The 14467-nt window shown below is 37.0% G+C and overlaps 1 protein-coding gene across 1 annotated transcript in view; it reads left to right on the top strand.

The window, feature by feature from the left end:
* SRBD1 (S1 RNA binding domain 1) overlaps positions 1-14467 on the top strand; it is a 227955-nt gene that overhangs the window by 40889 nt on the left and 172599 nt on the right. Inside the window, exon 10 of the mRNA XM_052648428.1 lies at positions 11777-11880. Coding sequence (XP_052504388.1) covers positions 11777-11880 — 104 coding nt within the window. The remainder of the gene's footprint in view (positions 1-11776; positions 11881-14467) is intronic.

Below are 14467 nucleotides of genomic sequence, written 5' to 3'. Positions count from 1 at the left end.
CAGATGTTGGAAAGATTGTTCAGATGGCAACAGATGATTTATTAATAGAATGTTACCTCAGCTTTGTTGAGAAAGCAGTGTCAGGTTTTGAGGGGATTGATTCCAGGTTCTACTGTGGGTAAAATGCTGTCAGCATTTGCCTGTTACAGAGAAATTGCTCCTGAAAGGAAGGATCAATTGATGTGGCAAACTTCATTGTTGTCTTATTTTAAGAAATTGCCATAGCCACCCCAGTCTTCTGCAGCCACCATCCAGATCATTCAGCAGCCATCAACACTGAGGTAAGACCCTCCACTAACAAAAAGAGTATGACTTGCTGAAGGTTCAGATGAGAATTAATATTATTTAGCAATGAAGTATTTAACATTAAAAAAAAATATTTATTGAAGTATAGTTGTACAATTTTATATAAATTGCAGGTTACATATATCAATTCACAAATTTTAAAGGTTTATGCTCCATTTATAGTCATTATAAAATATTGGTTATATTCCCTGTGTTGTACAGTATGTCCTTGTAGCTTATTTTATACATAGTAGTTTGTAACCCTTTTTTAAAAAAAATTATCTATTTTTATTTCTTTTTTTTGACTACCCTGGATCTTTGTTGTGGCATGTAGGCTTTCTTTAGTAGTAGAGAACAGGAGCTACTCTTTGTTGTGGTGTAAGGACTTCTCACTGTGGTGACTTCTCTTGTTGTGGAGGATGGGCTCTAGAGCCCTAGCTCACTAGCTGTGCATACAGACTTAGTTGCTCCATGGCACGTGGGATCCTCCTGGACCAGGAGTTGAACCCACGTCCCTGCTTTGGCAGGTGAATTCTTAACTACTAGACCACCAGGGAAGTCCCTAGTTTGTACCTCTTAATGCCCTTCCCCTATCTTTTCCTCTCCCCCGTTCCCTCACCACCCCACTGGTACACTAGTTTGTTCTCTATATCTGCGAATCTTTTTTTTGCTGTATTTTGTAATTTGTTGTATTTTTATCTTCCACATATGAGTGATATCATATAATATTTTTCTTCTGTATCTTATTTCTTAGCATAATACCCTCCCTGTTCATCCATGTTGTTGCATATGACAAAAATTTTGTTCTTTTGTATGGCTGTGTGTGTGGTGTTGATATAGACCACATCTTCTTTATCCATTCTTCTGTTGAAGGACACTTAAATTGCTTCCATTTCCTGGCAATTGTAAATAATTTGGCTTTGAACATTGCAGTGCATGTGTCTTTCTGAGTTAGTGTTTTTGTTTTGGATATACACTCAGGAGTGGAATTGCAGGGTCATATGACAGTTCTACTCTTAGTTTTTTGAGAAACTTCCATACTCTTTTGCCCAGTGGCTGCACCAGTTTACATTCCCAGCAGCTGTGTACAGGGTTCCCTTTTCCATATCCTCGCCAGCATTTGTTATTTGTGTTCTTTTTGATGATAGCTGCTTTTAAATTACATTTTTTTTAGACATATTGTATTGTTTACCTACAGTATAATATAACTTTTATATGCACTGGGTAACCAAAAAATATGACTTGCTTGATTGTGATAGTTGCTCTATTGTAGTAGTCTGAAGCTGAATTTGCAGTATCTCTGAGATTCACCTGTATTCTCTGACTTTATGACACAGTCACAGTTGTTTCCTTTGTCCTTGATACTTGAAGGACAGCTTGGCTCAGTATAATATTTTTTGCTTGCATTTCCTTTCCTTATGTTTCTCAAATCTGTTTCTCTGTTGTTTTGCTTTGCATGTTTTTATTTGCTTCTTTGTTTTTGGAAATCAGATGTCAGTCTCATTTTCTGTTTTCTAGAAGTGCTAAAAATATGGGTCCTGTGTTGTTTATTCCTTTACTTTATTGGGTTATAGAAGGATGAGGGAGATTTGGAATCAAGACACTGCCAATGTTCTTTAAACCTGGAATTCCTCAAGAAATCATTTAAAAATTTTATTTTGTCCTCCTTTCTGAATTTTCCTATAATAAGGAGAAGATAATGAAAAACACATTGTACAGGAGACAGGGAGCAAGACCATCCCCAAGAAAAAGAAATGCAAAAAAGCAAAATGGCTGTCTGAGGAGGCCTTACAAATAGCTGTGAAAAGAAGGGAAGCAAAAAGCAAAGGAGAAAGGAAAGATATACCTAGTTGACTGCAGAGTTCCAAAGAATAGGAAGGAGAGAAAAGAAAGCCTTCCTCAGGGATCAATGCAAAGAAATAGAGGAAAACAATAGAATGGGAAAGACTAGAGATCTCTTCAAGAAAATTAGAGATACCAAGGGAACATTTCATGCAAGGATGGGCTCAATAAAGGACAGAAATGGTATGGACCTAATAGAAGCAGAAGATATTAAGAAGAGGTGGCAAGAAAACACAGAAGAACTGTACAAAAAGGATCTTCACGACCCAAATTATCATGAAGGTGTGATCACTCACACTCACATAGAGCCGGACATCTTGGAATGTGAAGTCAGGTGGGCTTTAGGAAGCATTACTATGAACAAAGCTAGTGGAGGTGATGGAATTCCAGTTGAACTATTGCAAATCCTAAAAGATGATGCTGTGAAAGTGGTGCACTCAATATGCCAGCAAATTTGGAAAACTCAGCAGTGGCCACAGGACTGGAAAAGGTCAGTTTTCATTTCAATCCCAAAGAAAGGCAATGCCAAAGAATGCTCAAACTACCGCACAGTTGCACTCATCTCACATGCTAGTAAAGTAATGCTCAAAATTCTCCAAGCCAGGCTTCAGCAATATGTGAAGCATAAAATTCCAGATGTTCAAGCTGGTTTTAGAAAAGGCAGAGGAACCAGAGATCAAATTGCCAACATCCGCTGGATCATTGAAAAAGCAAGAGAGTTCCAGAAAAATATCTGCTTTATTGATTATGCCAAAGCCTCTGACTGTGTGGATCACAATAAACTGTGGAAAATTCTGAAAGAGATGGGAATACCAGACCACCTGACCTGCCTCTTGAGAAACCTGTATACAGATCAGGAAGCAACAGCTAGAACTGGACATGGAACAACAGACTGGTTCCAAATAGGAAAAGGAGTACGTCAAGGCTGTATATTGTCACCCTGCTTATTTAACTTATATGCAGAGTACATCATGAGAAACGCTGGGCTGGAGGAAGCACAAGCTGGAGTCAAGATTGCTGGGAGAGGCATCAATAACCTCAGATATGCAGATGACACCACCCTTATGGCAGAAAGTGAAGAAGAACTAGAAAGCCTCTTGATGAAAGTGAAAGAGGAGAGGGAAAAAGTTGGCTTAAAGCTCAACATTCAGGAAACGAAGATCATGGCATCTGGTCCCATCACTTCATGGGAAATAGATGGGGAAACAGTGTCTGACTTTATTTTTCTGGGCTCTAAAATCACTGCAGATGGTAATTGCAGCCATGAAATTAAAAGATGCTTACTCCTTGGAAGGAAAATTATGACCAACCTAGACAGCATATTAAAAATCAGAGACATTACTTTGCCAGCAAAGGTCCGTCTAGTCAAGGCTATGGTTTTTCCAGTAGTCATGTGTGGATGTGAGAGTTGGACTATAAAGAAAGCTGAGTGCTGAAGAATTAATGCTTTTGAACTGTGGTGCTGGCGAAGACTTTTGAGAATCCCTTGGACTGCAAGGAGATCCAACCACTCCCTCCTAAAGGAGATCAGTCCTGGGTGTTCATTGGAGGGACTGATGTTGAAGCTTAAACTCCAGTACTTTGGCTACCTGATGCAAAGCACTGACTCATTTGAAAAGACCCTGATGCTGGAAAAGATTGAGGGCAGGAGGAGAAGGGGACGACAGAGGATGAGATGTTTGGATGGCATCACCAACACAGTGAACATGGGTTTGGGTGGACTTCGGGAGTTGGTGATGGACAGGGAGGCCTGGCGTGCTGCGGTTAATGGGGTCACAAAGAGTCGGACACGACTGAGCAACTGAACTGAACTGAATGAAAAAGACTAGAATGTGTTACTTTTTATAATGATGTTTAATTATCATCACTAAAATTTTTCAAAACTTATGGTGGTATACATGTGAAAATGTTTATTTTTATTTTTTGTGTGTGTAACAACAAAGAATCTTCAGTTATGCTACAAAGATTCTTGAACACTAACTGCATTGGTTCCTTCTTAGGGTATATAGGTGACATGGTCCCTGCTCTTGAGCTTTTGAAGTATTTCACTGTTATATCTAAGTTGTCTGTTTTACTTTTGTGTACACTGTATCACATGGGGTAAAGTGCATACTTCTGATAATTGGAAAAATTGTTAGAGTGAAATTTTACTTACCTACTTATTGTCTACTGATATAGCCTAATGAAAAATAATTTTTAGTAAAACCAGTTACTACTAAAATTCCTTTTGCAGAAATGATTGTGCTGTTAGATATTGTCTCCTTTTATTTGATTTAATTTTATTGCAGCTTTGGAAAAAACAGTTTTATTCTGTTAATAAATATGAATAATACTTTGTTTTCAATGCTTAAAAACATTTTGGTTTCTGCATTTTAACTAGTATGTGTAGCACCTATGACATTCTGAGTTAGTTGTTGTTGCATTGAAGTTTGTGATTGACAGATGTTTCTAAGTGACAATACTAAGACCTGAGAAAGTAGAGCGTTTTGGGAATGTCAGTTTTGAAGAACAGCCCTGTGTTTTGAGAGCTTTTCAGTTATCTTGGAGGCTAGAGTGATGATATGCCAGCTCAGAAAGATGATTTTTCAATCCCTCTGATGCTAAGGCCTCATGTCCCCAACTGTAAACTCTGCTTTTCAGCCTCCACTTAGATAGCCAAGCATATAGCACCCCAGAAGACAGCAGCAAGGGAGGGTGATGACAGACCATGACAAAGGAACGACAGAGGCTGGAACTCCTCCAAATACCGCGGGAGGAGCTGTTGTAGCTGTCTACTAAATTTACATGAATTCTTGCTGCATCTTGTTTTCTTTTTTTTGTACATTGGTCCTTAGTGTGCTCCTTTCCACAACATGGATTTGTAACTCAGCCTTCCCGTTCTTTTTTGATGATAGCTTCTTTCACTGATGTCTCCCTTTCTGTGTCTTTTACCACTACCTCTTTTACACTCAGTGCTGCTGTCATCTACAGTAATTCTGGTATGTCTTTCAGTTCTGTTCAGCCACTCAGTCGTGTCCGACTCTGCGACCCCATGGACTGCAGCACGCCAGGCTTCCCTATCCATCACTAACTCCTGGAGCTTGCTCAAACTCATGTCCATTGAGTTGGTGATGCTGTCCAACCATCTCATCCTTTGTCCTCCCCTTCTCCTCCTGCCTTCAATCTTTCCCAGCATCGGGGTCTTTTCAAATGAGTCAGTTCTTGGCATCAGGTTTCCGAAGTATTGGAGTTTCAGCTTCAGCATCAATCCTTTCAGTGAATATCCAGGACTGATTTCCTTTAGGATGGACTGGTTGGATCTCCTTGCAGTCCAAGGAGTCTTCTCCAACACCACAGTTCAAAAACATCAGTTCTTCAGCGCTCAGCTTTTTTTATAGTCCAACTCTCGCATCAATACATGGCTACTGAAGAAGCCATAGCTTTGACTATATGGACCTTTGTTGGCAAAGTAGTCTCTGCTTAAAAAAAAATTTTTTCTTAATTGAAGGATAATTGCTTTACAGAATTTTGTGGTTTTCTGTCATACATCAACAAGAATCCGCCATAAGTATACCCATTTCCCCTCCCTCCCAGACCTCCCTCCCATTTCCCTTCCCACCCCACCCTTCAGCCTGTCACAGAGCCCCTGTTTGAGTTCCCTGAGTCTTACAGAAAATTCCCATTGGCTATCTGTTTTACACATGGTATTGTAAGTTTCTGTTACTCTCCCCATACATCTCCCCTTCTCCCTCCTCTCCTCCCACCTTGTCCATAGATCTGTTCTCTGTGTCCATTTTTCCATTGCCACCCTGAAAATATATTCATCAGTGCCATCTCTTCAGATTCCATATATATGTGTCAGTATATGATATTTATATTTCTCTTTCTGACTTACTTCACAAAGTATAATGGCTCCAGTTTCGTCCACCTCATTAGAACAGATTCAAATGCATTCCTTTTTATGACTGAGTAGTATTCCATTGTGTGTATGTACCACAGCTTCTTTATCCATTTTCTAACAATGGACATCTAGGTTGCTTCCGTGTTCTAGCTATTGTAAATAGAGCTGCAATGAACATTGGGGTATTTGTGTCTTTTTCAGTTTTTATTTCCTCAGGGTATATGCCTAGAAGTGGTATTGCTGGGTTATATGGTGGTTTCATTGATTTGCATTTATGTGATAGTGAGTGATGTTGAGCCTCTTTTCATGTGCTTGTTAGCCATCTGTATGTCTTCTTTGGAGGAATGTCTCTTCAGGTCCCTTTCCCACTTTTTGATTGGGTTGTTTGTTTTTTTTGGTATTGAATTGTATAAGCTGCTTGTATGTTTTGGAAATTAATTCTTTATCAGTTGTTTCCCTTGGTATTATTTTCTCCATTCTGAGGGCTGTCTTCACCTTTTAAAGCTTTCAAGTTTAATTAGGTCCCACTTGTTTATTTTTTGTTTTTATTTCCATTACTGTAGGAGGTGAGTCATAGAAGATCTTGTTTTGATTCATGTCATTGAGTGTTCTGCCTATGTTCTCTTCTAAGAGTTTAATAGTTTCTGGTGTTACATTTATGTCTTTAATCCATTTTGAGTTCTGCTTTTTAATATGCTGTCTAGGATGGTCATAGCTTTTCTTCCAGGGAGCAAGCGTCTTTTAATTTCATGGCTGCAGTCACCATCTGCAGTGATTTTGGAGCCCCCAAAATAAAGTCTCTCACAGTTTCCATTGTTTCTCTGTCTATTTGCCATGAGGTGATGGGACTGGGTGCCATAGTCTTAGTTTTCCAAATGTTGAGTTTTAAGCCAACTTTTTCACTCTCCTCTTTTACTTTCATCAAGAGGCACTTTAGTTCTTCTTCACTTTCTGTCATAAGGGTGGTGTAATATGCGTATCTGAGGTTATTGATATTTCTCCCGGCAGTCTTGATTCCAACTTGTGCTTCCTCCAGCCCAGCATTCCTCATGATGTACTCTGCATATAAGTTAAATAAGCAGGGTGACAATATATAGCCTTGATGTACTCCTTTCCCGATTTGGAACCAGTCTGTTCCATGTCCTGTTCTAACTGTTGCTTTTTGACCTGCATACAGATTTCTCAAGAGGTAGGTCAGGTGATCTGGTATTCCCATCTCTTTCAGAATTTTCCACAGTTTGTTGTGATCCACACAGATAAATGCTTTGGCATAGTCAATAAAGCAGAATTAGGTGTTTTTTTCTGGAGTAAAGGTGAGAATGGCCTTGTAGTATATTTTTATAAATAAAGATTAAATAACTTCTTCTACTCTATTATTATATTCTGCATGAATGAATTTATTATCTATAAATCTTTGGATAAAGAACTTTTATTTACTGTTGAGTGTTCCTTTCACTATTTTAGAGAGCTGGCAGACATTGAAGGTTTTGTCCAGCCCCAAATAAAGTTTATTTTGCATTAAAAATTTATTTTTAAGTGATTTTTTCTGCCAGTATTTACCTTAGAAATGTCTCAAATATATTTAAAGTATTTTTAAAGTATCTATAGTTTTTAAAATTTTGACAGTTTGTTCTGTATTTAACATTTTACTTGAAAATGCTTTTAAAATTTATATAAAGTTTCAAAAAGATACATACTTTTCCTTTTTTATGTAGCAGTGAAATTGCTGAATTATATAGTATCTCTCTAACCTTTTGAAGAACTGCCATACTGTTGTCCAAAGTAGCTACACTATTTTACCTTTCCACCAACAGTTTATGAGGATTTGGTTTCTTTATATCCTAATCCATACTTACTCTCTGTCTTTTTTATTGTGGCCATTTTTTTATCAAGTCATATCTCATTATGGTTTTGATTTGCATTTCTCTAGTAAAAACTGATGTTGAGCATCTTTTTATGTACTCATTGAACATTTCTATATTATCTTTGAAAAAATATGTCTGTGGCCCTTTTGAATATTTTTAGTTAGGTTGTATCTTTTTACTGTTGAGTTATGAGTTGTATGTTCAGGTATAAGTCCTTTGTATGATGTATGATTTGCGAAACTTAAAAAGTTTTTTTTTGCTAAGGGCTTTCTTCTCACTTTCTTGACAGTATTCTTTGAGGTATAGAGTATAATCTTGTTGAAGTAATCTGTGTAGTTCTTTTCTTGTGTTGATTATGCTTGTGGTGTTTTACCTAAGGCTTTATGTAACTTAAGACTATGTATTTTCCCATGTATTTTCTTCTAAAGTGTCTTATATCAACAGGTGTGATCAATTTTGAGCTAATTTTTGTGTATGTTGTGTGGAAACAATCCAACTTCATATCCATGCATGTGACCATCCATTGTCCCAGAGTCACTTATTGAAAAGGCTATTTTCCCCATTAAACTGTCTTAGCAGCCTTGTTGACATTCACTTGATGGTAGATGTATAGACTTACTTCTGGACTGTCAGTTCTATTCTGTTGATCTGTATGTTTATCTTTAATGCCACACGGTTGTTTACTGTAGTTTATAACTGAGAAGTGACAGTCCTCCAGGTTTGTTCTTTTTTTAAACAAGATTGACTTGTTTATGCTGGATTCCTTTAATTTCTATTTGAATCTTGGAGTTAGTTGTTCAATTTCTGCAACAAAACTGACTGGGATTTGATAGGGCTTATATTGAATTTGTGAATTAATTTGGGGATTATTGCCATTTAGCAATATTAAGCCTTTTGGTCCATGGACCTGGGATGTCTTTCCATTTATTTGGGTTCAATTAAAAAAAAATAGTGTTTATAGTTTTCAAGAGTATAAGTTTTGAACTTACTTTATTAAGTTTATTCCTAAGTAATTTATTCTTGCTGGTGGTATGGTAAATAGAATTTTTAAAAATTATTTTCATAATGTTTATTGCTACTGTGTAGAAATTGATTATCCTGCAACCTTGCTGAACTGTATTAGTTCAAGTAGTTTTATAGTGAATTTCTTAGGATTTAGTGTAAGCAAGAGTATATTATCTGCAAATAGAGATAGGTTTACTTCTTTCTTTTCAATCTAGAGGCCTTTTATTTCTTGCGTAATTTTCCAGGATAGAACCTTTTATACAGTGTTGACTAGAAGTGCAAGAGGAGACACCCTTGTAATCGTAGAGAGAAAACATCTAGTCTTTCGCTATTAAATATTATGTTGTGGAGTTTTTGTATGTACCTTTTATCATGTTGAAGAGTTTGCTGTCTGTTCCTAGTTTACTCTGTATTTTTTATCATGAACAACTGCTGGAATTTTTTCAAATATTATTTCTGCATTTATTGACATGACCATGTAATTTTTGCTTTTTATTCTATTGTTAATGATGTATTATGTTAGCTCCTTTTTGGATGTTAAATCAACCTTGCATTCCTGGAATTAATCCCTTTTGAGCCTCATGTATAATTTTTTAAAATATGTTTATGAGTTTGGTTTACTAGTATTTTATTGAGAATGTTTACATCTATATTCATAAGAAGTAACAGTCTTTACATTTTTCTTACAGTGTTCTTGTCTGGTTTTGGTATTAGGGTAAACAGAATCAGGAAGCTTTTTTTGTTCCTATTGTATTTTTTGAGGAGTTTGTGATGAATTGGTATCGATTCTTCTTTAAATATTTAGTGGAATTCAGCAGTGTAGCCATAGGAGCCTGGGTTTTTCCTTGTGGGAAATTTAAAATTATTAATTCTGTCTTTTTACTTGTTAGGGATCATTTTGGATTTTCTCTTTCTTTTTTGTTCTATTTTGGAAGTCGGTGTCTTTTTAGGAATTTGTCCATTTGATTAACCTAATTTGGTGTATGGTTGTTCATAGTATGCTCTTATGAGCCCTTTTATTTTTATTTCTATAATATTCAGATTAATGGCTCCTTTCATTCCTGATTTTGATAACTGGAATGTCTCCTTCTTTGCCTTGGTCATCTAGTGAAAGGCTTGTTGATTTTGCTGATATTTTCCAAGACCTAGCTTCTGGTTTTGTTGATATTTTTTGTTGTTTTCTATTCTCTGTTTTATTTAGTTCCCTTCCATTGTTTATTATTTTCTTCCTTCTGCTTGCTTTAGGTTTGCTTCGTTTGCTCTTTTTTGAGGAGTGTTTTTAATGTGTTTTAAAATAATTATTCTTTTAATACACTAATTAAGAGCAGACACAGCTTGATGTGAATTTAAATTCCTCCTTTGCTCCTTGCTAGCCTTTTGATTTGGGACAAGTTAGTTTTAGAAGAATTATCATATAAAAGTAAGATGATAGCACATGCATTACTGGTGGCTTTGAAGATAAATGAGATAACATATTTAGTGCTTAGATGGACCTGACAATTAGTAATTGCTCAATAAATGGTAATGATTAGTAGTTGTTAAATATTCCACTTAGAGTTTTGCATATTTGTATTTATCTTAGTGATGTCTTTGAACAAATAAAGGAAATATATCCTTCTAAGCCTAGTGAACAGTCCCCAAACTTTTTGGCACCAGGGACCATTTTTGTGGAAGATAATTTTTCCACAGGCCTGGGGTGTGGGAATGGGGTAGGATGTGGAGTGGATGGTTTCAGGGTGATTTAAGCCCTTTACATTTATAGTGTGCTTTGTTTTATTATTTCTATTTATTGTATACTTTGCTTTGTTTTATTATTTCTATTTATTGTATACTGTTGGAGAAGGCAATGGCACCCCACTCCAGTACTCTTGCCTGGAAAATCCCATGGATGGAGGAGCCTGGTAGGCTATAGTCCATGGGGTTGCAAAGAGTTGGACACGACTAAGCAAATTCACTTCACTATTGTTTACTGTATTTCTATTATTATTACAGTAGCTCTACTGCAGATCATCCCAGAGGTTGGGAACCTCTGCTCTCAGTTCAGTTCAGTCGCTCAGTCATGTCCAACTGTTTCTAACCCCATGGACTGCAGCACGCCAAGTTTCCCTGTCCATCACCAACTCCTGGAGCTTACTCATGTCCATTGAGTCTGTGATGCCATCCAACTATTTCATCCTCTGGTGTCCCCTTCTCCTCCCACTTTCAGTCTTTCCCAGCATCAGGGTCTCTTCCAGTGAGTCAGTTCTTGGCATCAGGTGGCCAAGGTATTGGAGTTTCAGCTTCAGCATCAGTCCTTCCAATGAATATTCAGGACTGATCTCCTTTAGGATGGACTGGTTTGATCTCCTTGCAGTCCAAGGGACTCTAGAGTCTTCTCCAACACCACAGTTCGAAAGCATCAATTCTTTGGCACTCAGCTTTCTTTATAGTCCAACTCTCACATCCATCCATGACTACCTAAAAAACCATAACTTTGACTAGACACACCTTTGTTGGCAAAGTAATGTCTCTGCTTTTTAATATGCTGTCTAGGTTGGTTGTAGCTTTTCTTCCAAGGAGCAAGCGTCTTTTTAATTTTCATGGCTGCAGTCACCATCTGCAGTGATTTTGGAGCTCTAGGTGATCAAAAACTTTCAGTTAGTAGAATCTGAAATGAGATTTTAGATCACCGAAGTCTCTTCCTGTGACTGTCATAGGCTTTGTAGCTCTATTTTATTTTGGTAAAAAGTATTAAAAAATGAGTATTTTTGAATACATTCTTGGTAAATAAATGAATGCACAACTGATAGAACTCTAACCTGGGTAACCACCCAATTTATTTCACAAGTGTTGACTGATTAAATTGTTCATTTATATATTTTGTGGATCATCATTCTTTGCTCTGTATGTTTGCACTCAGATTCTGGCAATTAACCGTGGAGAAAATTTGAAGATACTGACTGTCAAGGTTAACATTCCTGATGGAGTAAAGAAAGAGTTCTGCAAGTGGTGCATACAAAACAGGTCTGTTTATAGGTTTTTGCAGAATTTCCTTTCTTTCATTTTTAAAATGCTTTATCGAGATCTATATGGAAAGATGTCTGTTGTGTTAAAAAATAAACGGATAGATGTGTATCCTTTTTACATTTTTATAAAACGTGTGTGTTGAAATAGGAACTATCTGGGAAGTATGTAAGAGTTATTAATAATGGCTATTTCTGGGAAGAAGGACCTTCAGTTTAATCTGTATCATATAAATCTTTTATGCTGCTGCTACTGTTGCTAAGTCACTCCAGTTGTGTCTGACTCTGTGCGACCCCATAGACAGCAGCCCACCAGGCTCCCCTGTCCCTGGGATTCTCCAGGCAAGAACAGTGGAGTGGGTTGCCATTTCCTTCTCCAATGCAGAAAAGTGAAAAGTGAAAGTGAAGTTGCTCAGTTGTGTCCGACTTCTCGTGACCCCATGGCCTGCAGCCTACCAGGCTCTTCCACCCATGGGATTTTCCAGGCAAGAGTACTGGAGTAGGTTGCCATTGCCTTCTCCAAATCTTTTATAAAGAGTGTTTTTTCTTTTTTGAAAAAGATGAATTAACAGAAACATACTGTGTATAGTATATCTGAAGTCTTTTGTTCATTATGGATAATTGAGACAAAATTTTATCAGATATCATATGAATAATGAATGAATGAATGACTAGCCACTACCCTTTTTTATTTTTTAAAATTAGCTTTTAGTGTCAGTGCATGGGATAGTCTTTTAGCAAATCATTCTGTCCCCAAATGTTTGTCATCACTTTGAGAAAATGCTACACTAAAGTGGTTCTGTAGTAGATTTAAAGGGAACTATATAGGGACATCCATTTCTGTTTTAAATATGGGAAAATGAAAGCTAGATGGAGAAAGCCTACCTTTATCTATAGATACAAAATCAGGGGGAGTGTATTTCTTTGCCAAAGTGGAGTATATTTCTTTGTCTAAAGGGGTAGGCAAAGCATGTCTCTGTCAAAAACACACATGTAAGCCCTGGGTCTTTTTCATTTGTTTGTAGTACTTTCTTTAAAATTTTTTTTTTTAATTCTAATTTCTTTATTTTTAATTGAAGGATGATTGCTTTACAGTATTGGTTTGATTTCTGCCATACAGCAGCATGAATTAGCTATAGGTGTACTTATGTCCCTTTTCTCTTGAACCTCCCTCCCACCTCCCACCCCTGCCTACCCCTTTAGGTTGTTACAGAGCCCCAATTTTACAGTACTTTCTTGACCCATGTAGGAATTTGAGGTTTGTGACCTCTGTCTTAATCTGTGTGCTTCATTGTACACATCTTATATACCATATCTTTTGTATTATGGGATTTTAATTAAAGTGCTGCCTGTCTTAGTATTTATTCAGAGATGTTTAACTGTTGAGTTAGAGGAAGAATCATCATCATAACAGTATTACACACTTAAAAGACTACAGTATAGTATAAACATTAGTCTTATGTATGCTCTGGGAAACCAAAAACGTCATGTGACTCACTTAATTGTGATACTTCATTGTGGTGGTCTAGAACCTACCTAACAGACAGTATCTCTGAGGTATGCCTATAACAGCAACAGAATATAAAAATAATAACTGTGTCTTAATTCACACCTTAGTTCTCTCTACCTCTCATGACATCAGGAATAGGTGACAGTAGGGAGAAACAGGGTTTGGATGGAAGGAAGGATATATGTTCTACGTAAAATTGCATTCATTCAAATTAAAAAGCAAAACTATTTTACTCAAGTAATACCCTTCTATGGAAGGGATTCAGTTAGTTGTTATGTAGCCTTTTGTGTGTGTGTGTGTGTCTGCATGCACGCTCAGTTGTGTCTGTTTGTGACCCCATGGACTGTAGCCTGCCAGGCTCCTCTGTCCATGGAATTTTCTAGGCAAGAATACTGGGGTGGGTAGCCATTCCTTTTTCTAAGGGATCTTCCCAACCCAGGGACCAAACCCAGGTCTCCTGCCTTGCAGGCATCTTTATCGCAGAGCCACCAGGGAAGCTCTTGTATCATATTATAAATGCTTAAATATTTGTTCACTGAAATTTAGTTAATTTCCTAGCTGAGATAAGTAAGGGAGATGACAGTGTCCCTAAAGTATATTAATGGTTTATTAAGAATGATTGATAAAATATTAGTATTTTTCTATTCAAGAGCCGTTGAAGGATGCAGGCAGAAATGCTGTAGAGTACACAGAAGGGGTAGAATACACAGAAGGGGTAGGGCTGAATTTGTTTGTCCTTTTTAGCTTGTGTTTTTATCTTACTGTTCCTTTGCAAATTTCTACTAATGATGGGTTCTCTGATATTTGTATTTATCAGTATGTATGCAGATATGCTACCTAATAGAGCAGTACAACCTCAGGAATAGAATGAGTTCTACTCAAGAATGACAAGAGGCAATGAATAAAACAGAGTTTCTCCTTTATTCAATCTATTTTAACTCTCAGGAAGAGATTAAGAAATAGTGAAAGAAGGATACAGTGCTTGTCTTAGCTTCAGCTGCCATAACAAAATACCATAGACTAGGTGGCTTAAACAACAGAAATTTTCTCCCAGTTCTGGAAGCTGGAAGTCGAAGAT

Source organism: Budorcas taxicolor, chromosome 11, assembly GCF_023091745.1.
Source record: "Budorcas taxicolor isolate Tak-1 chromosome 11, Takin1.1, whole genome shotgun sequence".
NCBI classification, from domain to species: Eukaryota; Metazoa; Chordata; class Mammalia; order Artiodactyla; family Bovidae; genus Budorcas; species Budorcas taxicolor.
The sequence above is the reverse complement of the archived record's forward strand: the minus strand, read 5'-3'. Positions and strand labels throughout refer to the sequence as shown.